A 25,773-nucleotide genomic window follows, 5' to 3' on the forward strand; every position below is an offset into this window, starting at 1 on the left:
TCAAAAGTCTCAGGGATATATGCAGGGGGTCCAAGGAATTGTCTTTGGCAGAAATGAGTGTGACTTAAAATATAGTTAGATCAAAGAAATAAGACCTAGTGTTCAATAAATCAGTAGAATGAACATAGTAAACAGTAATCTATTGTATATTTCAAAACAGCTAGTAGTAAATAATTTGAAGCCCTGACTTGATTATATATTATATAAATACAAATATATACATCTATTTATTTATCAATTAAAAAATGAATGTAACTTAAGTTCATTAAAAACATTATCACCTGTTCACAGAATGCGAACGGAATCCCTGCAAACCCTACACTGCCATACTTTCTGCCCCAAAGACAGTCCCTAGGGCGTAAAGATCAAGCAACTCGCAATTGCAGTAGAAATACTAAAATCGTAACAGGTAAATCTCAAAAGACTTGTTTCGTTTCTGGATATTGAAGTACTCTACACATAGATAATGTGTATGTATTAATATAAAATACTATGCAGTGCAGTAAGCCTGGCACCTCTCTGGATCTGTCTTGCCCTTGAGACTTTGAACTCCTTGAAAACAAGGATTCTGTTTTATTTATGTCTGAATCCTCCATGCTTAGCACAGTAGCTGGCACGCAGTTGATGCTCTGGAATTTTTTGATGAATTAATCTATTTTAGATTTCTCTTCCTTCAGCAAATTTGTACCAAGTTTTCAATAGACAAGTCACTGTCCTTACCCCAAAAGGAATTTTTAAAAAATGCAGGCTCACCATCTGTGTCCCCAAAAGATTAACAATCAATATGAGACAAAAAATATATACACCTAAGATAATTAAGTTACGCAAAAGCTCTTGACCAAGTTAAAAAAATGAACTCCTAGGCAAACGCACCACTGATCGCTCAAGGAAAGAGAGGAAGGGGAAGGGGAACTCTGATCCGCATATAAGATGGAAATGAGGATGGCCCAACTTTTGGTTTCAGTTCTCAAAGGAACATTCACTCTAATTCTGAGCTGAGTTTATTAGTTATCTTCAATCCTTCGTGTAACAAGATACAAACGAAATATAAAAAGCATTTTAATTCTTTTCCACATAGTTCACCACATATTTTGAGGATAAAAAGGTAGCATTTGCAAAGGTTTGGGCAAGGGTTAAGTTGTACTGTTGGAAGCCAGAGTTCATGCATAAAATAAGAAAGGCACAAATTAGTCTTTAATAATCACAGAATTATCTAAGGGATGGCAAAGTTGGAATAAGTCACAACAGATTTTTTTTTTTTTTTAGTCTGTCAGTATTTTTGTAGAATTAAAGACATTTAGACCCTAAAGGGACTTTAGAAGTCATCTGGTCCAGTCTCATCATTTTGCAGGTGAGGAAACTGAGCACAGACAGAACAAATGGCTCATTCAAAATCATGGCACTGTGTGTAAGGTGGCATTGAGACAAGACTCCATGATTCCTCAGCATTTCCTTCAGTGTTTGCTCCTTCTCTACCTCCAGAGCTGTCAGAGCTGAACAGAGGAAAGGGCTCCAGTTGTTTGGAAGATTTCATGTTTACCTTTTTTTTTTTTTTTTTAAGATGGAGTTTCGCTCTGTCGCCCAGGCTGGAGTGCAGTGGCGTGATCTCGGCTCACTGCAACCTCTGCCTTCTGGGTTCAAGAGATTCTCCTTCCTCAGCCTCCCGAGTAGCTGGGATTATAGGCATGAGCCACTGCGCACAGCTAGCTTCTTTTGTATTTTTAGTAGAGACGAGTTTCACCATGTTGGCCAGGCTGGTCTTGAATTCCTGACCTCAGATGATCCACCTGCCATGGCCTCCCAAAGTGCTGGGATTACAGGCGTGAGCCACCGTGCCTATCCCACATGTACTTTCATAGTCTCCTACATCTCTGTGAAGTAAAGGAAGGCAACACTCAGAGCAGAGTCTTGGCAGGAAAAATTGTTGTATTCATTTTTGCCCAAAGTTGAGATTTTACAAATTCTGTGTCCAGTTGGTGGCCAAAATTTCACCTGTTCTGTCTCCCAGATCTTTCCCAAGTTCATACGTCTATCCTCACTGTCATTGCCTTGGTTGGGACTCTCATTCCCTCTTACCTAGACACCCAAAATGCCTTCCTAGTTCCTCCAAATCGTGCTTCATGATATTGCCAGAGAGATGGTACCAGAATACACATCTGATCTTCAGCCCAGGCTTGAGCATAGCCACGTAGGCTCCAAGACTCTAACTTGGACTATGTGACCCTTTACAACCTAATCTACCTCCCTGGCCCTCCACCAGCAATGTCCAAGGACAGTGCTCAAAATTTCTGGAAAAGACAGTGTTCTTTCACATTTATGTTATTTGTGTGTCCTCCTCCATCTGCCCTTGACACTCCTGCCTGCCCTGCTCATTCTTCAGAGATGGTTCTACCCTGCTCAAGCATAAAGGCTTCCTCAGCTCCCCCAGCCGACTTAGTCAATACCTGGAAGCATGCTCCGGGAGCTGGTTGCACAAGCCTGTATTAATACATTGATCACATGCATTGTCGTGATCTGCTTTCTTCTATGTACCTCCTTTCCTGGATAAGGAGTTCTTTTTGAGGGCAGAGACCATGTCTGGTTTATCAGTGAAATTGTCTCAGCAAATGTTTATAGAAAGAAAGGAGAGAAGGAAGAAGTGAAACTATGATCATAAGCAGAGAAGTTACTGGTAATTTTTGTTTGCTTTTGTGCAGAATTTTTTCATATTGTATGTATGTGTGTGCATATTATAGTTAATGTTCCCACTTACCTCCCCCAGCCCTACTTCTTACAGGTCACTGTTACAGTTCATTTCTTCCAGATCTTTCAATACGCCTGTATAAAGGCATGCAAGCATTTTGTTTTTTGTTAAATAAATACAGAATTATATTACACACATGTTCTACTGTTTTTGCTCAATACATTATGGGCACAGATAAAGATCTACCTTATTTTTTAAATGACTGCATTATATTTCATAAAAATACATGTGCCATGATTTTTTAACGTCCCCTTATGGACAAGTTCTGATTTTTTAATAGTTATGCCACAATACATGGTGACATGACTTTTCTTTCATCCTCTGAATACTTTCAGAGTTGCGGTGCCATCATCATTTATGTGGTGTCTGCAAGATCCTGCCAGTGGAGTCATTTGCAGAAGCTGTGGTAACATTTGCATTGGTTCCTGTTCTGCCCCTGTTTCCTGTATTCTCGATTCCCTCGGCTCTTGGCTAAGGTTAGAAGCTGAAAAGGGACTCGCAGAGGACACAGAGCGAGCAGTTTCAGCAGTGCTCTGCTAATGTAACGGGGAATGTGAGTGTCCTGAGACCCTTCTAAGGTTCACCTTCCACTTAGAGAAATTGTTGCTTACACTAGATTCCATGAATGTGTGCAAGGTTTGTTTTTTTTTTTTTTTCCTGTCTTGCAGGAAGTTAATTATTAACAGAACTGTGCTCTGAATGAAAAAGATGCAAACATGGCCAAATGAGAGTTAGAGGAAGTGTTTCTACCAATTGTCCCCCTTTTCTTTTTCTATAGGCATTAAACTATCTAAGTAGCCCATGAATATGCCCATCTGGCAGGGGGATATTATGTTTGTGGCAGAAGCATGAGGTTTACTTTCCAGTGAAGTAGGGGAAATGGTTTTTTTCCCCCTTGGTTGTCTAAACTGCTAATCACCGGATTATCTCTTCCTCCTTCCCTGGCTTCTGTCTCTTGCTCTGACCTCCTGACCTCACGTGACCATCAGAAAGGAAGCAAGGGAGAAGGAGGGACCCAGCTCCTGCTTTTAGGCCTGTTGCCTGCTTTTCTTCAAACCTGCCTGCTTTCTTCTGTCCCTGAGTGTGTGGGCCATTACTTAGATTTGACTCCTCCTGACAATTTATTTTTTACTTTCCCTCTTGCAGGACTCAAATGGATGCTAAAAAGCCAAGGAAATGCAATTTGACTCCCTTCCTGGTTTTGAAAGCAAGAAAGAAACAACAGCTCACCTCTGCGAAGGTAAAGACCCTTGAATTTTCACTGGGGAATAGACGTATCATCGTGAGGACCTAGGGACTCAGGGCCCAGAGCTGATGGCTGTGCCCCAAGCACCTCTGGGGACAGCGCAAATGGAAAGGTGTGGAGGATCACGCTGATTGGCAGGCCAAATCTGGGTGGGTGTGGAGGGAAAATCAGCAGAAGGGCAAGGCCTTCATCTAACAGGTGAGCTGTATTCGAGAAGACGCTAGGTGAGTGCATACATGGTATCTTTCATTCTGCTCTATATATGTGGAATCCTACTGGAAGTGTCCTGGAATAGTTCGAGAACACTTCCAGAAAAGATCTGTTTTTTTTTTTTTTTTTTCCCCCCCTTTGAGACAGAGTTTCACTCTTGTTGCCCAAGCTGGAGCGAAATGGTACGATCTCGGCTCACGGCAACCTCCGCCTCCTGGGTTCAAACAATTCTCCTGCCTCAGCCTCCCAAGTAGCTGGGATTATAAGCATGCGCCACCACGCCTGGCTACTTTTTGTATTTTTAGTAGGGACAGAGTTTCTTTATGTTGGTCAGGCTGGTCTCAAACTCCGGACCTCAGGTGATCCACCTGCCTCGGCCTCCCAAAGTGCTGGGATTACAGGCGCGAGCCACCGTGCCCGGCCAAGATCTGCTTTTTTTCTAATACAGACATGGTGTCTTTCCTTTCAGTCTGCCTCAAAAACTAGTAAAATGCCACTGCACTGAAGTTAAAATTGTGATGGGAGGACTTTGTGATAACCATCTATGGGATTGACTTCTAAATCAGGTGTATTTTAAAAATCTAACACCACTCAGTTTGAATTTCTTCGTTTGTTCAAAAGATCATATTGTTTGGGGTCTTTGTCCTGAAAGTTTTGCAGCAAACTTCAGCCCAAAGCATTCAGGTTTGACTTCTGAATCCTGCCTGCATCACTGATTGGGAGAACTGGAGTTCAGCAGCCTAACGCAAGGCCTAGCAAAAATGGTCCTCCTGTAAATCACATACACTTCCTTAAAATGATGACTTTGGGTTTCCTCTTCCAAGCGCTGTTCCTGATTTAACTCTAGTGTTGTCCCCCTTGAGATTATAATTCGTACAAATGGGCCCTAACGCAGAGTCCTTTGCTCCACTGCGCTCAGCCCTTATTTTATTTATTTTGAGACACGGTTTTCTTCTGTTGCCCAGGCCGATGCAGTGGCTGGTGCGAACGCGGCTCACTGTAGCCTCAACCTCCTGGGCTCAAGGGATCCTACTACCTCAGGCTCCCAAGCAGCTGGGACTACAGGCATGCACTACCACACCCAGCTAATTTATTATCCTCATTATTATTGCTTGTAGCGACGGGGTCTTGCTATGTTACCCAGGCTGGTCTCAAACTCCCAGACTCAAGTGATCCTCCTACCTCAGCCTCCCACAGTGCTAAGATTACAGGTGTGAATCATCACGCCCCAGACTTACTTTATTTTTGACAATTCCTGTCATTGTAACTGCAACAGAGTTTGCTTTCTTTAAAATTCATTGAAATGTATAAGGAACTTTTCAGGACAACATTTAACAGAGCTATCATTATGCAACAGAGAGGCGTGGAAGAGAGTGGTTAAGAATATGGATTTGGTCGAGTGTGGTGACTCACACCTGTAATCCCAGCAGTTTGGGAGGCTGAAGTGGGAGGATGGCTTGAGCCCAGGAATTTGAGACCAGCCTGGGTAACATAGCGAGACCGTGTCTCTACTTTCAAAAAATTTTTAAATAACAATTTTAAAAGAATATGGGTTTGAATTCTGTCCTCCACTCACTGGCATTATGACCACGGGCTAATTGGCCTTGCTTGTATATCAATTTTCCCCTCTGTAAAATTGGGGATAAAATAGCACTTGCTGCTAAGGCGCGTGTGTGAGTCACCTCAGCACTCAATAAATGTGCGCTCAAGCAGCTTAAACAAGTGCACGTTGCGCCGGGCGCGGTGGCTCACGCCTGTAATCCCAGCACTTTGGAAGGCCGAGGCGGGCGGATCACGAGGTCAGGAGATCAAGACCATCCTGACTAACATGGTGAAACCCCGTCTCTACTGAAAAATACAAAAAAATTAGCGGGGCGTGATGGCGGGCACCTGTAGTCCCAGCTACTCGGGAGGCTGAGGCAGGAGAATGGCGTGAACCCCGGAGGCGGAGCTTGCAGTGAGCCTAGATCGCGCCACTGCACTCCGGCCTGGGCGACAGAGTGAGACTCCGTCTCAAAAAAATAAATAAATAAATATAAATAAATAAACAAATAAAATAGAATTAAAAAAATAAAAACGTCACATTCAAAATCGATTTGGTTTGGTTTACAATAATTACTGGCAAATTCCCAATGTCATTTAAAAATACTCCTGAAGCTTAAAACTACTGTCTTTGTATTGCTAGTTGTTCTGATGGGGCTTAAATAAATGTCTTTTCAACGTCTATTGGTTTTACTCAACGGACTTCTCACCCAGTTGAATTTAATAGGTTTAAGGAAGGAAATACAAGCAATTCAGTAACTGGCTTCTGCACGTGAAGTCTTGGGTTTCAGGGGACAGTTATGATATTAATTGGAGAAAGAAAGTGAATTGTATGAATTATAATCCCTTCATCTAAAAAAAACACTGAAGAAGAGAGAGCTGTGGATCTCACCATGCCTACGGCCCCAAGCAGGTGTTGAGAGGGCAACTTAAATATTTAAATAAATTAATCATAATTTATGTTTTTCACATTTAAAATTATAGATTATAAGTAAATATTTATCATAATCAAGTATTCACATATTTTAATATGGATCTTGGTAACATTTCAGCCAAGGGAAATTTTAAAATGTGATTTCACCTGACTTTAAGACAAGAGTGTGGCTCTCTCTCTAGTAATCTGGAGTTCTTTTCAGAATGCCCTATTCATTGGACTAACACGGGGTAGAACCTTGATGCCAGTGGAGGGCCCCGTCCTTTCTGCTCAGCTGGCAAGGATCAAAGAACTCTCAGGAAAATGCTCCGTGTTGCATTTCTCGTAACTGCCGGCAGGGGGAAAAGCGGCGCTTTGGTCGTCAGTCATCTCACCCAGTAGGCTGGAGGACATCCGGGTTTTTCTGCATCTCACGTTGCCTCAGCTGGTTTCTGGGACTCAAGGAGCCAGCTGAGCTCCAGGATCACAGGTTAGGCTATACCAGGAAGAGAACCTGGGAGACAGTCCTAGGGAGGGAAGCTGGTAATTTAGGATATTACATGATGATCTCCCCGACAACCACAAGATGCTACAAAGCACATCCAGAATCATACAGGAGACACATTTCTAGTTTCAGCACCAAAAGCACAGGTACTTCTTCTCTGTTAATTTCTTAGAGGCTTTCAATCATTCCCTTGCTGAATATCACCTCCTGAGAGAGGCTTTCCTTCCCCATCCTTTCTAATGACAAATCTGTTTGCTTACTCGTTTGTTGTCTGTCCTGCCCTCCAGAACTGCGCCGTCCGATATGGTAGCCCTTGGCACGTGGTCCCTGGCATGTGTCCTACTGGGGGTGTGCTGTGAGTGTCAGATACACACCACATTCCAAAGACTTGGTGTGAAAACAATAAATGTCAAATGATGTATTAGTAATTTTTGTAGTTGGGTTTCTATTTTGTCATATTGTATTGTATTGTATTGTATTTATATCATATTGATATAAATTTACATTTTATCGTATACCCTTTAATGCGTCAATAAAGTTGCAAAATAATTTTATATTGTTTATGTGTTAAAATAGTATTTTGAATATAATTTGCAAAATAATTTTATATTGTTTATGTGTTAAAATAGTATTTTGAATATATTTTTAGACTCCATCTAAAAATAAAACACATTATTAAAATTAATTTAATCTGTTTCTTTTTATCTCTTTAATGTGGCTACCAGAAAATTTAAAACGATACTCATGACTCACGTGATGTTTCTATGGGATAGTGCTGCTCTAGAATGGACACTGCACAATGGCAAAGGTTTATTGGACTGGCTCGGTGCCAGCTCCCTAGAACTTAGGTCAGTGCCTCGCACAGACTAGCACTTGATGTGTACTTGTGGAATAAAAACTAGGAGTGTGTTTATTCATTTGTTTCCTCTACAAGTATTTACTATCGACTCGTTTCAGACATTGTTCTAGGGGCTAGGGATGCAGTGGAGAACAAAACAGGCCATAAAACTCTGACAAAGCTTAAAACTGGGATTCTTTGTAGGAAGATCAGATGTTTTAATTAAATGCTGCGAATGGTAATGACTCGCCTTCATTTTCCCTGGCAGTTAAAGAGTTGGAACTGAATAGACCAGTGGTTCTTAGCCTTGGTTGTATATTGGGAACACCCAGGGAAGTTTTAAATACTACTGAAATCAGAATCTTTAGGGGTCATGGACATTTTTTAAAAAGTTCTTTTCTATCATGTGGGGACAGGTGTCCATTTCATCACCAGCTGTGAGACCTCAGTTAGGTCATTAAGTCTCTGACGTTTTGCTGTTTGTGAAACTGGAGTAATTGTTCCTATATCCCCTGATTGCAGTGGTATTAAATGAGGTAAGAGAATGTGAGCTCTCCGGCTGGCAAATGTTGGAAGCCCAATAAATACTGGTTGCTTTTATCTTCCCTCTGTCTCTCCATTTAACAGAAAGGGGCTTCCTGTAAGAGACGGGGTTATCAATGAGTGTCACACAGTGGAAGAGGATATCCGAGGGTCATTCACTGTCTCATTTCCGTGTCTCATCAGCACTTCCTATACAAAAAGCAGGAACAAACCCAAACCCTGCTCTGACCATTTGGTGCTGGACAAAGGAATGGAAATCGGTCCAAGCTGAAGACAGAGCAAGCAGCAGAGATGTTAATTGCTAGTTCTGTCTAGGTTTTTAGGGTGGCACAGTATTATTTATGGTAATGCATTCACCTGTTAAATACAAATGGAAGACTTGAACTAGAAGAACTTGTAATGATCATTGCAAGTTAACATTAAAACGTTTAAAATAAAACCATAAGCAGCCAATCTGGAATCAGTGGCTCGATGAAGATAGGCATTTACTTCTATATAAGATCTACATTTGGAATGGATTTGGGGCCCTGAAGGAGAGTTTTACAGACTTTTCCCCATTCTTTCCTAGGGCCCCACTCTTTCTGAGATCTACATGGTAAGTACCAGTTCCTTTGTTCTGCGTGTTCATTGGTGCTTTAATTTCTAATAAAAGAAAGGAGAACAAAGATTTGAAATTACCTTTGGTTTCTGTCAAAGGAATGTGAAGTGAGCAGGAATTGGTGGATGGGGGGGCATGCCTCTGAGTATAAGAATTAATCAGAGCAATAGATACTTCTATTAAAAGCTTTTTCAGGCCATGACAAATAGAGTATCAGTTCGACGTTGGAGGTGGGGATAAGGAGATGTTCGGAATGCAATCCCTGCCCTCCGGCGTGTGTTATAGCAGTGTTTATTTGCTTTTTTCAACAATGTTGAGGGGGTCATCACCTCCATTTTACAGAGGAGGAAACTGAGATCCAAAGAGATTTATTATAGCAAGGCACCTGAAGTCATTCTGGGAATAAAAGCTGAAGTCAGGATTCAGATTTTATTCTGTAATTCATGAATGCTTTTCAAGAAACACCTTTTATTATTAAGTGTTGAGTATATATAAAATAATATTAAAGAAATATGTGTAAAGTATAAAGAATGATACTGCAATACAATGATCACCCTTGCGTGTACCCAACACAAGGTTTTAAGAAAGCAGTCCCAGTCCCAGACCCGGTGCGGTGGTTCACGCCTGTAATCTCAGCACTTTGGGAGGCCAAAGCAGGTGGATCATGAGGTCAGGAGATGGAGACCATCCTGGCTAACATGGTGAAACCCTGTCTCTAGTAAAAATACAAAAAATTAGCTGTGTGTGGTGGCGCCTACCTGTAGTCCCAGCTACTCGAGAGGCTGAGGCAGGAGAATGGCGTGAACCTGGGAGGCGGAGGTTGCAGTGAACCGAGATCGCGCCACCGCACTTGGCCTGGGTGACAGAGCGAGACTCCATCTAAAAACAAACAAACAAAAAAAGAAAGCAGTCCCATGTGTGTCCCTCCCCATTGTATCTCGTCCTGTTCATTGTCCGCTCTGAGATGACTACTCTCTTGAGTTTTGCATCTATTATTCCACTAATTTTCTTTATCTGTTCCTAAACCTTCTAAACTATGTATTGGCTCATTTTGCGTGTTTTTTTTTAAACATACTTGGAATCATACTGTTGAGTGTTCTTCTGCAACTTGCTGTTTATGCTCAGTGCTAAGCCAGCGTACACTGGTATAACATTTGGCTGGCTTTCACTGGGATTGATTAGGCCTCTTCTGATTGATCATGACCTGTGCCCCGAGTCTTCAAATACTATGAATATCACCTTTGTTCTGGGAACACTGGTTATCAATTAATTTAACTGCCATGTTTCATTATACAGGAACACCACATTTTTTAAAAATCAGTTTTACAATTAACGGACATTTTGTTTTTTCTTGTGTGTTTGCTATTTATTTTTTATTGAAATTTTTTTTCTTTTTTGTTAGACACAGTCTTGCTTCGTCACCCAGGCTGGAGTGCAGTGGCGCGATCTCGGCTCACTGCAGCCTCCGCCTCCAGGGTTCAAGTGATTCTTGTGCCTCAGTCTCCCCAGTAGCTGGGATTACAGGTGCACGCCACCATGCCCAACTCATTTTTGTATTTTTAGTGGAAACAGGGTTTCACCAGGTTGGCCAGGCTGGTCTCTCAAACTCCTGACCTTGAGTGATCTACCAGCCTCGACATCCCAAAGTGCTGGGAATATAGGCATGAGCCACTGTGCCCGGCCATGTTTGCTACTGAAAATGATGCTGCTATGAGCATTCTTGTGCATGTTTCTCAGTGTGTCTCTATAGGCATTTCTAAGGTGTCTTCCCAGGAGGGGAACTGCTGGGCAACAGGATATGTGAATGCGTAACTTTACCAGGTAATGACAGTTTTCCAAAACATTGGTGCAAATGTACCTTGTCACCAGCAGTGTGCACACATTTCAGTCATTCCACATCCTTTTTATTACCTGATATGTGTGACTTTTTAGTTTGCCAATTTGCTAACAATAATTTTTTTTTTTTTTTTTTTTTTTTTTGAGATGGAGTCTTGCTCTGGTCGCCCAGGTTGGAATGCAGTGGCATGATCTTGGCTCACTGCAACCTCCGCCTCCCGGGTTTAAGCCATTTTCCTGCCTCAGCCTCCTGAGTACTTGGGACTACAGGTGCGTGGCGCTATGCATGGCTCATTTTTCTGTATTTTTAGTAGAGATGGGGTTTCACTACGTTGGCCAGGATGGTCTTGATCTCCTGACCTTGTGATCCACCCGCCCTGACCTCCCAAAGTGCTGGGATTACGGGCATGAGCCACCATGCCCAGTCAATTTATTGTATTTTAATGTGCATTTTGATGATGATGGTTGTTAATGAGATTGAACCTCTTTTATGTATTTATTGACCATTTGTGTTTCCTCTTCTTTGAAATCCTTGGTCATGCCTTTATTGTTTAAATATTTTTCTTTTGTGCTCTTTGTCTTTTTTTATTGATTTGTAGAATATTTTACATATTCTGTCTACTAATCCTTTTTCAGTTGTATGTGCTGCAAACACCTTCTCCTAGTTGTTGGCTTGTCTGTTTTTTATTTACTTAGTTTTTGAAGAGCAGTTTTAGGTTCCCAGAAGAATTGAGCAGAGAAGTACACTTTCCATATACCCCCGTTTCTCTTTACAGTTTCTCCTGTTATTAACATTTTACATTCACGTATAGTTGGCACAATTGATGAACCAAGATTGATATATTATTATTAGCTGATGCCCATAGTTTACATTAGAGTTCCTCCTTTGTGTTGTACATTCTAGGAGTTTGACAAAGGCATAATGTCATTTATTTACTATTATAGGATGATACAGGATAGTTTCACTGACCTAAAAATACCCCACTGTCCATCTACTCATCCCTTCCCCCCACAACAAAACCCCTGGCAACCACTCTTTTTACTGTGGCCTTAGTTTTGCCTTTCCTAGAATGTTGTATCGTTGGAATAACGCAGTATGTTGCCTTTCCAGACTGGCTTTTTTTCATTGAGCAGTAATGTCCTCCATGTCTTTTCGTGGCTTGATAGCTTATTTCCCTTTATCAGTGAGTAATACTGCACTGTACGGGTATACCAGTTTGTTTATCCGTTCACTGATGAAGGACAATTTGGTTGCTTCCAATTTTTTAGCAGTTATAAATAAGTCTGCTGTAAGCATTCATGTGCAGGTTTTTATGTGGATACACATTTTGTAGTTCATTTGGGTGAACCAAGGAGCATGATTGCTGGATTGTATGTTAAGGCTACATTTAGCTTCATAAGAAACTGCTACACTGTCTTCCAAACAAGCTATACCATTCTGCCTTCTCACCAACAATGAATAAGAATCCTTGTTATGCCACCTCCTTGCCAGCATTTGGTGTGTCAAAGTGTGGTTTTGGACATTCTAGTAGGTGTGTAGTGGCATCTCATTGTTTTAATTTGCAATTGCCTAACAACATAATATTGAGTATCTTTTCATATGCATATTTGACATTGATATATCTTATTTGGAGAGCTGGTGTTTATTCAGATATTTTGCTAATTTTTATTTGGATTGTTTTCTTATTGTTGAATTTTAAGAGTTCTTTGTATACTTAGGCACAATCCCTTCTCAGATATGTGTTTTGCACATATTTTCTACCAGTCCATGGTTTCTCTTTTCGTTTTCTTAACAAAGTCTTTTGCAAAGAAGTTTTGATTTTGATGAAGCCCAGTGTATCCATTTTTTTCCCATCATGATCGTGCTTTTTTATTGTAGCTCAAAAGTCATTACTGAACTGAAGGTCACCTAGATTTTCTTCTTTGTCGTCTTCTAGAAGTTTTATAGTTTTGTGATTTCTATTTAGGTCTATGAGCCATTTTGAGTTAATCTTTGTGGAAGGTATAAGTTCTGTGTCTAGATTAATTTTTTTTACATGGATGTCCAATTGTGCTAGCACTGTTTTTGTTTGTTTGTTTGTGATAGGTCTTGCCAGGTCTCAAACTCATGACCTCAAGTGATCCTCTGACCTCAGCCTCCTTGAGTAATTGGGACTACAGGTGTGTGCCACCATGCTGGGCTTAGTACTATTTGTTGAAGAGATGCCTTTCTCCATTGAATTGATTTTGCTCCTTTGTCAATGATCAGTTGACTATGTTTGTGTGGGTCTATTTATGGGGCCTCTATTTGTTCCATTGAACTGTTTGTCTATTCTTTCTTCAGTGCCACACTGTCTTGATTGGTGTAGCTTTATAGTAAGTCTTGAGGTTGGGTCATCCGTCCTCTAACTTTAGTGTTCTTCAGTTTTGTGTTGGCTATTCTAGGTCTTTTCTTTTTCCATATGAATTTTAGAATCAGTCTGTTGATGTCCATAAAATAACTTGCTGGGATTCTGATTGGGATTGTGTTGAATCTACAGATTAAGTTGGGAAGAACTAATATCTTAATGATATTTAGTGTTCCTATCATGAACATGGAAAACACCTCAATTTATTTAGATCCTCTTTGATTTTTTCAATCAGAGTTTTGTAGTTTTTCTCAGATGTATCTCATACATATTTTGTCATACTTATAGTTAAGTATTTGAATTTCTCGGCAGTGTTAATGTAAATGGTATTGCACTTTTAATTTTAAATTCCAATGGTTCATTTCTGATATATAAGAGAGCAACTGACTTTTGTATATTGATGTCTTTTATCCTGTGGCTTTTATATAATCTTGGGTTTTCTTTTTACTTTCTTTATGTTGTTTTTAGATAAACAGAAGTAATTAATTAAAAGCAGGTAAACTTATGGTATGCACTTTTTGTCTTAATAAATCATTCCCTACTCTGGGTTATACAGGTATTGCCTTCTAAAAGTTTTATAATTTTCCTTTCATCAGTTCTGAAAAACTATTCTAGCCATTTTGTCAGTCTCTTTTGTATTCTTGCTCTTCTTCTGAAACTCTAAATGTATATTAAACCTTGTTTTATCCTCTGTGTCTATAATCTCTGACCAGATTTTTTATCTCTTTGTCTCTTTGTGCTGTTAGCTGGTTAATTTCTTCAAACCTGTCTTTTCCAGTGCATTCATGCTCTCTTTGGCTGTGTATAATATGTTATTAAGCCCATTCATTTGGTTTTTAATTTCAACTGTTATAGTTTTTAGTTTTGAAAGTTCTAATTCGTTCATTTTTAAATCTCTTCTGTTATTTGCATGGAGTCTTACACTTTACTCACATTTTTAGGCTCTTTAGTTTCTTTAAGCAAGTTATGCATAATTTATAAGTTTTACCAGATAATTCCAATATTTGGATATTGTATTTGGAAATATAAGTATTTGGAAATACTGGGGGGAGGGATCTGATTCTGGTGTTTATAGTTTTTGCCAATTCTCACCCACAGCACCTTGTTGTCTTGCACCTTTTAACTTTTTACTAGTCTTGTTTTGTGGAAAAGGCGCAGCTGAACCTGAGAGAGTATGAATGTTTGCCAAGGCCTCACAGCCAGCACGTGGCAGAGGAGGAACGCCAGTCAAAATCTGTCTGACTCTGAAGTCTGTGTCCTTTTCTCTATTCCTGTGGGGCCTAATGACCCTTGACGGGTGAACTCTTTTATGAATCATCCCACACGTGATCACTGAGAGCCAAGCATTGTTTTTGGTGCTGGGATACAAAAATAAACAATGCACATCTCCTTCTTTCAGAGTATGCACAATCTAGTGGGAGCATAAACCACAAATGCGCTGGGCACAGTGGCTCACGCCTGTAATCCCAGCACTTTGGGAGGTCGAGGTGGGTGGATCCCGAGGTCAAGAGATCGAGACCATCCTAGCCAACATGGTGAAACCCCATCTCTACTAAAAATACAAAAATTAGCTGAGTGTGGTGGCGCACCCTGTAGTCCCAGCTACTCGAGAGGCTGAGGCAGGAGAATCGCTTGAACCCAGGAGGCGGAGTTTGCAGTAAGCCGAGATTGCGCCATTGCACTCCAGCCTGGCGACAGAGCGAGATTCTGTCTCAAAATGATAATGATAATCATGATAATAATAATGATAAATAAAAATAAAAAATAAAACACACAATGGCCAAGTGACACTGAGGCATGGAGTGCTCTCATGCAGGTAGAAACAGTTCTCTGGGAGCCTAGACAAAGTTTTCTTAAGCCATTGGCTGATGCCCAGTGTACCATCTCATGCTTCATTGACATGCCAGTCACTTTAGTGCTGTCGCATGGCATGAGTTACAGGGTTCTTTATTCATATTTTCGTCTAAATGAATCATTCCCCCTGGAGTTACGCAAGGAGGCTGCATGTGGACTGGAGGGAGGGCATTTCAGGCAGAAGAAATAACATAGACAAAAGCAAGCAAAGGCATGCTATCTAAATCGATAGAAATAGAGCCTTGGAAATTATCTATTTAAACCCACCTACATGATGCATAAATCCACTTTGTATTATAGGGAATTTAGTGTCTAATTTATAGAATAAATGCTTGCTTTCTGAATGTCTCCATTGTCAACTGAATTCAGGCACTATCAGAATAAAAGCATGATCTTATTTTTAATTAGAGACCTTTGGAGGGGAAGTGCTTTATAATCCCTTGTCACCCGGTTTCCTGGCAGAACACAAAGAGGTCAGAGGAGATCACTGGGTGGCAGCATGAGACAGTAAAACGGCGCTAGAGGGCTTACGTTCTAGACGGGCTTGCTGCTGTTAATTGTGTTATCTTGGACAAGTTACTTGGATAACCTTTGCCTCTCTTTCTCCATCTGTCAATTGAGGGCATTATACTACACATGCCCTAAGGTCACATTCAGCAACATGATTTACCAAGGTGCATTTAACGGAAGTCCAGAAAACAAAGTATCTCCCCAAGGCCCTGCACTGAATGCATCAGAAATTGACTCCAGCTGTCTGGGCCTCCAGGCTCTTGCCCTTCCTCAAGGATGGCAGGGCCTCCTCTTTCCATCTCTACCAGGGACAGAGCTGGTGGGCAGGACCCCAGGTTGGCTACTACATGAGTGAGAAGAAAATCTGGTCCTCCCTAGAGGCTGGCCACATTCATCCCCCTAATGAGTCTCAGGGGTGCAGCTGTGGCTGTTGGTGTGATCTAGAGGTGGCTCCTCCCTATCTAGGGATCCTGGGCTTCCTCATGCACAGCAAAGGGGCTTTAAGGGCAGACTCTAAGCTTCAAATGGCAATGGGAGAGATGTGTGATTTGTTCGAGGTCTATAGCAGCCGGGGTAGCTTAATCCCTTAGTTGGGGACCTTTAGGAGCCCAGCCACCTCCCTCCCTCCCTCCCTCCCAGTTCTTTGTGATGCTCTGCTGAGCCTGATTGTCTTAACTAGTTGCATTCTGCAGAAAATCCCCAAAGAGTTTCTCTCTCTCTCTCTCCTGGCCACACCCCTTCCCTGCGTGAATGCATTTATTTTTAACTCCGTAGTTTTGGCCTCAGGGAAGGGATGACAGAGCCTGTAAAGAAGAAGCTGTGAGCTGATATCACGGAAGTTGAGCTTCGCTTGCCCATCAAACCGCCAGGCACTTGGGGATTTCTTTTTTTTAATGGAAAAGAGGAAGAGACAAGGAGGAGTCAGCTGAGAAAATAGGAAAATCGCCTGTGAAGTATGACTGGGGTGGGATGGTGTGATGGAGGTGTGACTTTCTGAAAAGGCTGGGTGGCCTGAGGCTTGCAGACAGTCCAGTTGCTCTCTTCCCTGAACTGTCCAGATGAGGAGATCCAGCATTCGGTCCAAGGTAATAAGATGAGCCAGTGCCTCTGGAGTTCTGCTCTAACTAGCTCTAAATAGGGACCAGTCCTATTATCCTTTGGGTCTTGGCGTGAAAGGGCAGGACATATACTCCCCTGCGGTCCTTGGGTAAACCGAGCTTTATAGCCAAGGTGAGAGAGGCTGTGCTTGCTGGGAGTCAGGGCCTGACCTGATGAGAAGGCAGAATAGAGGGGAAGGCAGAGCACCTAGGGACAAGACACTGAAGTGGGACATGGGACTGGGAATTCCACCCTTCAGGGGACCTCTTTCATCCCCTCTGACATGGAGATTACATGGTCAGGTCAGTGCAGTTTGTAATGGGAACAGGCTTCTGCCAGACGGGTTCTTCTTTCCTACTGTGAACCATCTCTTGTCTCCTTTGAGTAGCAATGCATTTATTTGGAACAAAGCACTTCCTTTTCCAGGTATTCTCTTGGAAATTGCGGTTGCCTTTAAAAGGGGCATGAGCGGAGAAGATTCTCTGGTGTGAATTCGTTAATTAGAGACTTTCCTTCCAAAAGAAGGGCTGGGGAGCAGGGCAGCACTGTTTCCTGGTGGGAATAGAAGCCACTAGGAGCAAGGAATGAGGCTAGAACAGGGCAAGGGTGGACTGGCCACCAGGAGGGGGAAGGACTGAACTCAAAGCTCAGCTGTCTCCCTGGGCAGCCTAGAGTCGTCTTGGATCTTTCGGGACAAGTGCTAGGTCCTCAAACGTCCTGCTCCCTCCTTCTCTCCCTCCTTTCCTTCCCTCTCACCTTCTTTTCCTCCTCCTTTAGCAGATATTTAATTGCCTACTACAGGTTGAGTATCTCTCATCTGAAATGCTTGGGACCAAAAGTGTTTTGAGTTTCAGACTTTTTCAGATTTAAGAATATTTGCATATACGTAATGAGATATTTTGGGGATGGGACCCAACTCTAAACACATAATTCATCTGTGTTTCACATACAATTTATGCACATGGCCTGAAGGCAACTTTATACAATATTTTGAGTAATTTTGTGCATGAAACAAAGTTTGTGCACATGAGTGGTGTCATTGTTGGCACTCAAAAGTGGAGCATTTCAGGCTAGGGATGCTCAATCTATAATGCCAGATATCATCTTAGGCTTTGAGGTAAGACCCAAGTCTTCTATTAAAGAGTCTTGGCCGGGCACAGTGGCTCACGCCTGTAATCCCAGCACTTTGGGAGGCTGAGGCGGGAGGTTCACCTGAGGTCGGGAGTTCGAGACCAGACTGACCAACATGGAGAAACCCCGTCTCTGCTAAAAACACAAAATTAGTCAGGAGTGGTGGCAGGTGCCTGTAACCCAGCTACTCAGGAGGCAGAGGCTGGAGAATCACTTGAACCTGGGAGGTGGAGGTTGCAGTGAGCCAAGATGGCGCCATTGCACTCCAGCAACAAGAGCGAAACTCCGTCGCAAATAAAATAAAATGCAATAATAAAATAAAATAAAATAAAATAAAATAAAATAAAATAAAATAAAAAAGAGTCTTATAGACCAGAAGAAGAAACCAGTAAAACAACCTTGTCTAACAAGCCTTTGCAGGTGCCATGACAGAAGTACAGAGCACGGGGTAGCGAGTGGGTTACACATATTAATACCAGAGGGAATGGTCACAGAGGCTTCCTGGAGAAAGTGCTGCTATGGCTGGGGCCCAAATGCGGGTGAATGATGGGGACATGGACTGGGTGACTTGGTGGTGGGGTGGGTGACGGGAGAACATTTCAAGCAGAAGCAGAGCAAGAGCCAAAGTGCTGAGATATGGAACAGTGCCGTGTTGGAAAACGGCCAGACTTGCAACGGCAGGAGCCAAAAGGCAGGGGTAGGGCTGTGACAAGGGGTGAGGCTGGGGGCGCTTTGTGAGCCAGGACTTCTGCTCCCTGGGAAGTTGCTAGGAGATGTAGGCAACTTACTAATGTGATCAGATGCTCATGTGTAATTTCTGAGGCCACTCAGGAGGAAGGTAGAGGATGGGATGGACTGGGGAGAGGCAGGAAAACTCCTTAGGAGACCATTGCATAGGTGCTTGAACTAGGGATGTGGTGGGCAAAGAATGGTGAAGGGGTATCTTTATTCTTACATAATCATGCCACTCACAGTGAGAAATCGTGACAATCTGAAGTTTGAAAAAGCATTCTGACTCTCACTTTTTTTTTTTTTTTTTTTGAGATGGAGTCTTCCTCCACGGCCGAGGCTGGAGTGCAGTGGCACGATCTCAGCTCACTGCAACCTCCACCTCCCGGGTTCAAGCAATTCTCATTCCTCAACTGCTACTCCTGCCTTTTGGCTCCGGCCATTGCAAGTCTTGCCATTTTCAAACCGGCATTGTTCTACATCTCAGCACTTTCACTCCTGCTCTGTTTCTGCTTGGAATGTTCTCCCATCATCCACTCCAACGCCATGTGACCCAGTCCATGTCCCCATCGTTCACCTGCATTTGGGCCTCAGCCATAGCAGCACTTTCTCCAGTAATCCTCTGTGACCATTCCCTCTTCTACTAATATGTGTAACCCACCCGCTACCCTGTGCTCTGTACTTCAATCACAGCACCTTTCCTGGGACTACAGGCGCCTGCCACCATGCCCGACTAATTTTTGTATTTTTAGTAGAGATGGGGTTTCACCACGTTGGCCAGGCTGGTCTCCAACTCCCAACCTCAGGTGATCCACCTGCCTCGGCCTCCCAAAGTGCTGGGATTACAGGCGTCAGTGTGTGCCGGCCGGCCCTGACTCTCACTTTTGAAAGTGAGATGGCTGTTAGCTTATGTTCATTAATATGAATTTGCAATTGAGGCACTTCCCTGTGACATCATACAAAGAAGTAGTGTTGGGCAACATGACACTCAGTGAAATCCTACTCCCTCCTGAGACACGCAACAAATCCACGATTGGCTCTGGAGCTGGTCCCAGCTCACTTCAGGTTCTTGTAATGATGGCGTGGACACTGACACACAGGGTGGGTTCTGTGGGACCCCCACCCCCCGATGACCTAGCCAGAGGGACTGGTCTTGAAGTTCCAGGGCTGGCACATCATGGAAAGCCTAATGTTTGCTGCCGTGGAATTTCCTGGGGGAAGATGAGAAGAATTTGTAAAAAGTTAAAAAGGATACATAAACATCAATGACACAAAGAAAAACAAAAGTTCAGAGGTAGGAGAGACCAGTTCCAAAGGAGGGGATGAGGGGATTGTATTAGAATGTGACTCCCAGATCCGCCAGCCCAGAACTCACTCGGGGAAGCTTGAAACACAGGTTTCTGGGCTCTACTGCTAGGGAGCCTGGACTGTGTGATCTGTGCTTAGCACACTGCCTGGTAGGCACATAGATATGTTCAGTAAATGCGTTAAGAAAGAATGCATCGCCAAGGTCTGTCGCAACTCAGTGATTCTGTGCATCCTTCTGGCTTGGGAAGGCAGGAGGGAGGTGTTGCTAGAAGAATCTTTGAGGCAAGAAGAAGAGCAGGATCACAGGACTGAGTAACTGGAAGGAAGAGTTTGGCACCTTTGTAGTTGTTTTGCATAAATGCCAGGTGCAGAGTAGGGGGCGGGGTGAGTAAACTGGTTTTAACTTTCCCCCTTCCTTTTCTAATCAGCTTTTAAGCTGGACCCAGTTTCTATTGGAGAAGGGTGAGCTAGCTGAAATATGAGGATGGAATTTGCTCTTTTTTTTCTTCTGAGAAAACGAAGTGTGAGAACCCAAGTGCTTAGCTAGCTCAAAAAGCAGACTCACAAGAGGACAGAGGAGGGGCCCTGGCTCAGGACTTGAGACTGGAGCACCCCTCGCCTGCCATCGGCCCTCCTGTGGCATGCCAACGCAGTGTTGAGATCCTATGGGTTTATCTCCTAGTGATGGCAAGCACAGCCGGAGACCCCAGGGAATCTCAAGGCTCCAATATGGCCCTATGTGTGAGAGAATCTTAATGGCCTCAAGCCTACTTGTGAGCCCGGCATCTCCTGTGCCTTCTCTTGATTCCCACAATTGCTGTTTCCATAGACTGAGACTCTCCCAGCGTAGTTTCCTTGATGCCTCCTTCTAGAGCTTATTCTACTCTCTCCAGGTTCTCATGGAGAGAGTGCTCCTGCATTTATCACTGCCTTCTCCTCCCTTGCATTGTATGGAACCATTTATAGTTATCTGCTATAATATCTTTTGCTTTTAAACAATGGTATTTTTAATGATAAAAGCAGTACACATTCATACAAAAAGTTTGGAAGATAAAGAAACTTCACAGTTTCGTTCTGGCTGTTTAGAAGGCTTCTGAGAGCTGTGATGGTCACAAAAAGGAGAACTGAAAAGAGCTTTAGCTGGGGCCATGATGGTTCACGCCTGTAATCCCAACACTGTAAGGCCAAGGCAAGAGGATTGCTTGAGCTCAGGAGTTCGAGACCAGCCTGGGCAAATAGCAAGATCCTGTCTCCACCAAAACTAAAAATAAAAATTAGCTGGGCTTGGTGGCATGTACTTGTAGTCCCAGCTACTTGGGAGGCTGAGGTGGAAGGGTTGCTTGAGGTTGGGAGATTGAGGCTGCAACTTGGGTGACAGGGCAAAGACACCATGTCTAGACACAAGAAAATAGCCTCATTGGCTTTCTCTGATGCCCTTTCTTCTTATCTCCTGTCCCCTCCAGAGGACAGGAGATAAGAATGGCCTGTCCCCACCCAGCCATTCTCCAGTGCCCAGGTCTTGGACTGCACAGGAAGCACCCCCTATGCTCTGTACCCCTGTGAATAAAATCTTTTTTACATAGGAGATTCCAGATTTAGATACAGAACTCAGGACTATTAAGGAGATTCCTGTTTTATTGGCTTAGAAATAACAACGTCATGAGAGCTTCACTTTCTTCAAGAAAAATCCTGTCTTGCAACTATGATTATGGGAGAGCATACCGCATCCTCTTGCCTCCGGGGGATCCCTTGGTGGAATTAAGGGTTATTATCAGGCATTGTGCGCCTCTTCAGGAAGCTGCTGAAAGATAGCCAACAATCAGCAAGTTCAAAAACTCGTGTGACCTACGGGTATCTGAGAATGGAGTACAAGCGTGCAGAGACGTAGAAGCCACCAGTTCTCGGGGTCACTTGGTCACCTGGGGCTGCTGAACTCCTGGGCTGCGCGCGTGCACACACACACACCCAAGGCTGCTAAACTCCTGGGCTGCACGCACACACACACACACACACACACACACACACACACCCCTTTGCTCTGTCAGCTAAGCTCTGGGTCCATGGTTTTCTCGTTCCTGGGAAATGAGCAAAAAGATCACTCTCTCCATTTTGCAAGTAAGGAAAATGAACTCAAGGAGACAACTTTAGCATATGCAAAGCACTTTACACATATTAACTCCCTTAGTCCTCACAATGTTTTGAGGTTGGTGCTAATATTATCCCCACGCTACATGAGGATAGGCTAATAACTTGCCCAGGTTCAAACAACTGATGAGTAGTGGAGCCGGGAATCAAAAGGAAAGAGTGTGATTTTGGAGTCCATACCCGTGAGCATTATTTTGTCGCGTTGCTGCTAATGGGGTCTTTCTGAACTACTGCTTTGCACATGTAACTCCCAGCTATGCAAGTTGTCAGTGGCTCACTGTTACCCACAGGATAAAGACCAAGCGTCTTAGTCTTCCAGTGCTTTCCATGGCCCGCTGTCAAGCCCCTGTTCCTGCTTACCCAGCAGGAGCAGTGACGAGCCCTGGAGCACGCCTGGATGGTGATGTTTCCCTGAGCAAGCATGCTCCCTACCCGTCCTCTCAGTGGAAGCCCAGACCAAGCCTCACCCATTCAGAAAAGCACCGCCTCTACCACCATCCTCCTGGTCTGATTACATTCACGGTGATCTTTTCCTTCTTTGTTGATACTCACTGTTGGTGGCCTTTGTTTTGTATTTAGTTTGGGTTGTATTCTGTTCATGTACCTTTCATGTGGCTGTCCAGTCTCTCTGCCGCATCCTCAATGTCAGCCTGTTATTGACGATGCTAATGAATATTCATCCCTACACACCTACTTGATGAGAAATGGAGACTCTGAGATTTGCAATTGCAATATTTGCTCAGATATCATTTTCCATTCAATAGTGGAATCCTAAATATAGTACGTTAGCGAATTAACATGTTCTGAGACCATGTCCCATGCTCTATGCAACCCTCTCTCCCTCAGACTACCTCCCTATTCCAGGAGGTCAAGACTGACTGTCCCAAATAGTCCTTATCATCACTGTGCTGTGTGGGACTTAGCTGTGCTGGATGATATTAAGTGTTGTACCCAGTTGTTATTTCAACGCGGCCAAATTGTTACAGAAGTGGGTCTGATACCAGCTGTGTGTAAGCTTTGGATAAACATCCTTCAATTCCACAGGGGAGGTCTGGAAGAAGGAGAACCCCTGTTTTGGCTTCAAAGACCAGAACTTCGATTCAAGCTTCAGTCATTGGAGTGCCAGCTTCACAGTTTTCGCCACGCCTACATAGTCCGCACACTCTGTTTTATTATTATTTTTTGTGTAGAGACAAGGTCTGTCTCTGTTGCTCAGGCTGGAGTGCAGTGGTACGATCATAGCTCACTATAACCTGGAAATCTTGGCCTCAAGCGATCGTCCCACCTCAGCCTCTCAAAGCACTGGGATTACAGGTGTGAGACACCATGCCTGGCCTTATTTTTTTTAACTTAAATTTTAATCTCATCCTAAATAATAACAACCACAACGTTGCAGGTTCATTGTGCTCATTACAGTTTTTCAAATGGATATTACAGTAAATCCATACCCATTAGGTAACTCTTTATCTGTGCACTACACATATTACGTCCCCTTCCTCTGTGGTGTGCTTGCCACCCTCTGGGACACACTGCTCTAGTATTTTGGTCTTCTCCTCCTCACCCTTTCTAGATGTGAAGTCTCTTCTGATCAGGTCACAGGCTGGGTGCCTGTGTTCCACTGGGCGGATTCCACAATGCCACCTTCAGAGCCACATTCAGGGTGAAAAGACTTCCAGGCAAGGCAATGGCCGTTTTCTTTTCTAAAGAGCAAGAGCAGCTCAACTGTTCCTCCTTACCGTATCCAGGGTCTCTAGTTAAGATTTTATTGGAAGAAAAGGCCATATTGATTTTTTTAAAGCATGAAAACCATAGGCCACGCCCATCCAGGATGAACACTTTGGGAAAGGTCATTTGTTTGGATAATCATCCATTCATGCATTCATTGGGTACCTATTGGAGCCTCTCTTGGCTCTTCCTAGCTTAGGGGTCAGGAGAGCTGGCCTCAAGCATAGTTTGTTTACTGTAATGAAACAACAATATGCAGTGTGGGATGAAGCCATGCCAAGCACTGTTCCTATTTTCTTCCACTTGATCCAGGTTGGAAGTAAACCTTCAGTTCAAGTCCAGAAGCCACCTTCCAACACCAAGAACTCCAGAATGACCCAAGTCTTTCGTAAGGTAGGGAGTGATGTTCAGCTCCTTCTCTCTAGAAGAGAATGAGGAGAGGTGGGTGGCCAGGGTAGCTTCTAACAGGCAATTTTGGCCAGTTCATCATGACATGTATCCTAACATGATGACAGCACTCTATCCACATCACCATTGCCACACGATTTTTAAAAATGTTTTTATTTTAATTTTTGTGGGTACATAGTAGGTGCATATATTGATGGGACACATGAGATGTTTTGATAGAGATATGCAATGTGTAATAATCACATCATGGAAAAAGGGTTATTCGTCCCCTCAAGCATTTACCCTTTGTGTTACATACAATAAAATATAATTAAATGACTATTGATTATAGTCACCCTGTTGTGCTATCGAACACGAGGTCTTATTCAATCTATGTTTTTGTATTTATTAACCATCCCCACCTCTCCCGCAACCACTACCCATCCCAGCCTCTAATAACCATCTTTTTAATCTCTTTCTCCCTTAATCCAATTGTTTTGATTTTTAGATCCCACAAATAAGTGAGAACATGTGATATTTCTCTTTCTGTGCCTGGCTTATTTCACTTAGCCTAATGATCTCTAGTTCTATCCATATTGTTGCAAATGACAGGATCTCATTCTTTTTTTTATGACTGAATAGTATTGCATTGTGTTTAAGGATCACATTTTCTTTATTCATTCATCTGTTGATGGACACTTACGTTGCTTCCAAATTTTAGCTATTTTGACCTCTCTCCTGATTAATTAGTCAATCTCTCAGTGGAGGAGGGCAGGGATCCAAGTGAGTAGGTCAAGTCAATAATGTAGTCATAGAGGAAATGGAAGCTTATGTTGCACTGAGGAAGATCTGCGTGATATAACAGGAAGAACTTCCTTGCGTTGGGGTGGTATGATATTGGAGTAATAATAATAATGGCCAGCACTTACAGTCTATATATTGACTCATTTACCTCACAAAAGCCTTATGAAGTAGGCCCCATTTTTGTTCCCATGGTAGTGATGAAATAATTGAGGTTTCGAGGAAGGGTCAGTATGAGCTGTTGAAAGTCTACAGCTAGTAAGTGGTAGAGCAGGGACTCAACCCAGAGCCCATGTGCTTGTTGACTCTGCTGCTCTGGAATCTGCATTTCTTGCCAAGAACTTTAACAATAGGTTTATGTCCACATTGGGGTTAGGCTCATTTTTTGTTGAGGGGTTGGGAAGGAGGGCTAGAAGAAATGATCCCGGCTGGGCACGGTGGCTCAAGCCTGTAATCCCAGCGCTTTGGGAGGCCGAGACGGGCGGATCATGAGATCAGGAGATCGAGACCATCCTGGCTAACACGGTGAAACCCCGTCTCTACTAAAAATACAAAAAACTAGCCGGGCGAGGTGGCGGGCGCCTGTAGTCCCAGCTACTCGGGAGGCTGAGGCAGAAGAATGGCGTGAACCCGGGAGGCGGAGCTTGCAGTGAGCCGAGATCCGGCCACTGCACTCCACCCTGGGCGACAGAGTGAGACTCCGTCTCAAAAAAAAAAAAAAAAA

The 25,773-nt window shown here is 43.1% G+C and overlaps 1 protein-coding gene across 1 annotated transcript in view; it reads left to right on the forward strand.

The window, feature by feature from the left end:
- DYRK4 (dual specificity tyrosine phosphorylation regulated kinase 4) overlaps positions 1–25,773 on the forward strand; it is a 42,243-nt gene that overhangs the window by 1,916 nt on the left and 14,554 nt on the right. Inside the window, exons 2-4 of the mRNA XM_026447800.1 lie at positions 3,890–3,983; positions 9,109–9,135; positions 24,174–24,254. Coding sequence (XP_026303585.1) covers positions 3,897–3,983; positions 9,109–9,135; positions 24,174–24,254 — 195 coding nt within the window. The 5' untranslated portion in view covers positions 3,890–3,896. The remainder of the gene's footprint in view (positions 1–3,889; positions 3,984–9,108; positions 9,136–24,173; positions 24,255–25,773) is intronic.

Source organism: Piliocolobus tephrosceles, chromosome 10 (genome assembly GCF_002776525.5).
Source record: "Piliocolobus tephrosceles isolate RC106 chromosome 10, ASM277652v3, whole genome shotgun sequence".
Taxonomy (NCBI): Eukaryota; Metazoa; Chordata; class Mammalia; order Primates; family Cercopithecidae; genus Piliocolobus; species Piliocolobus tephrosceles.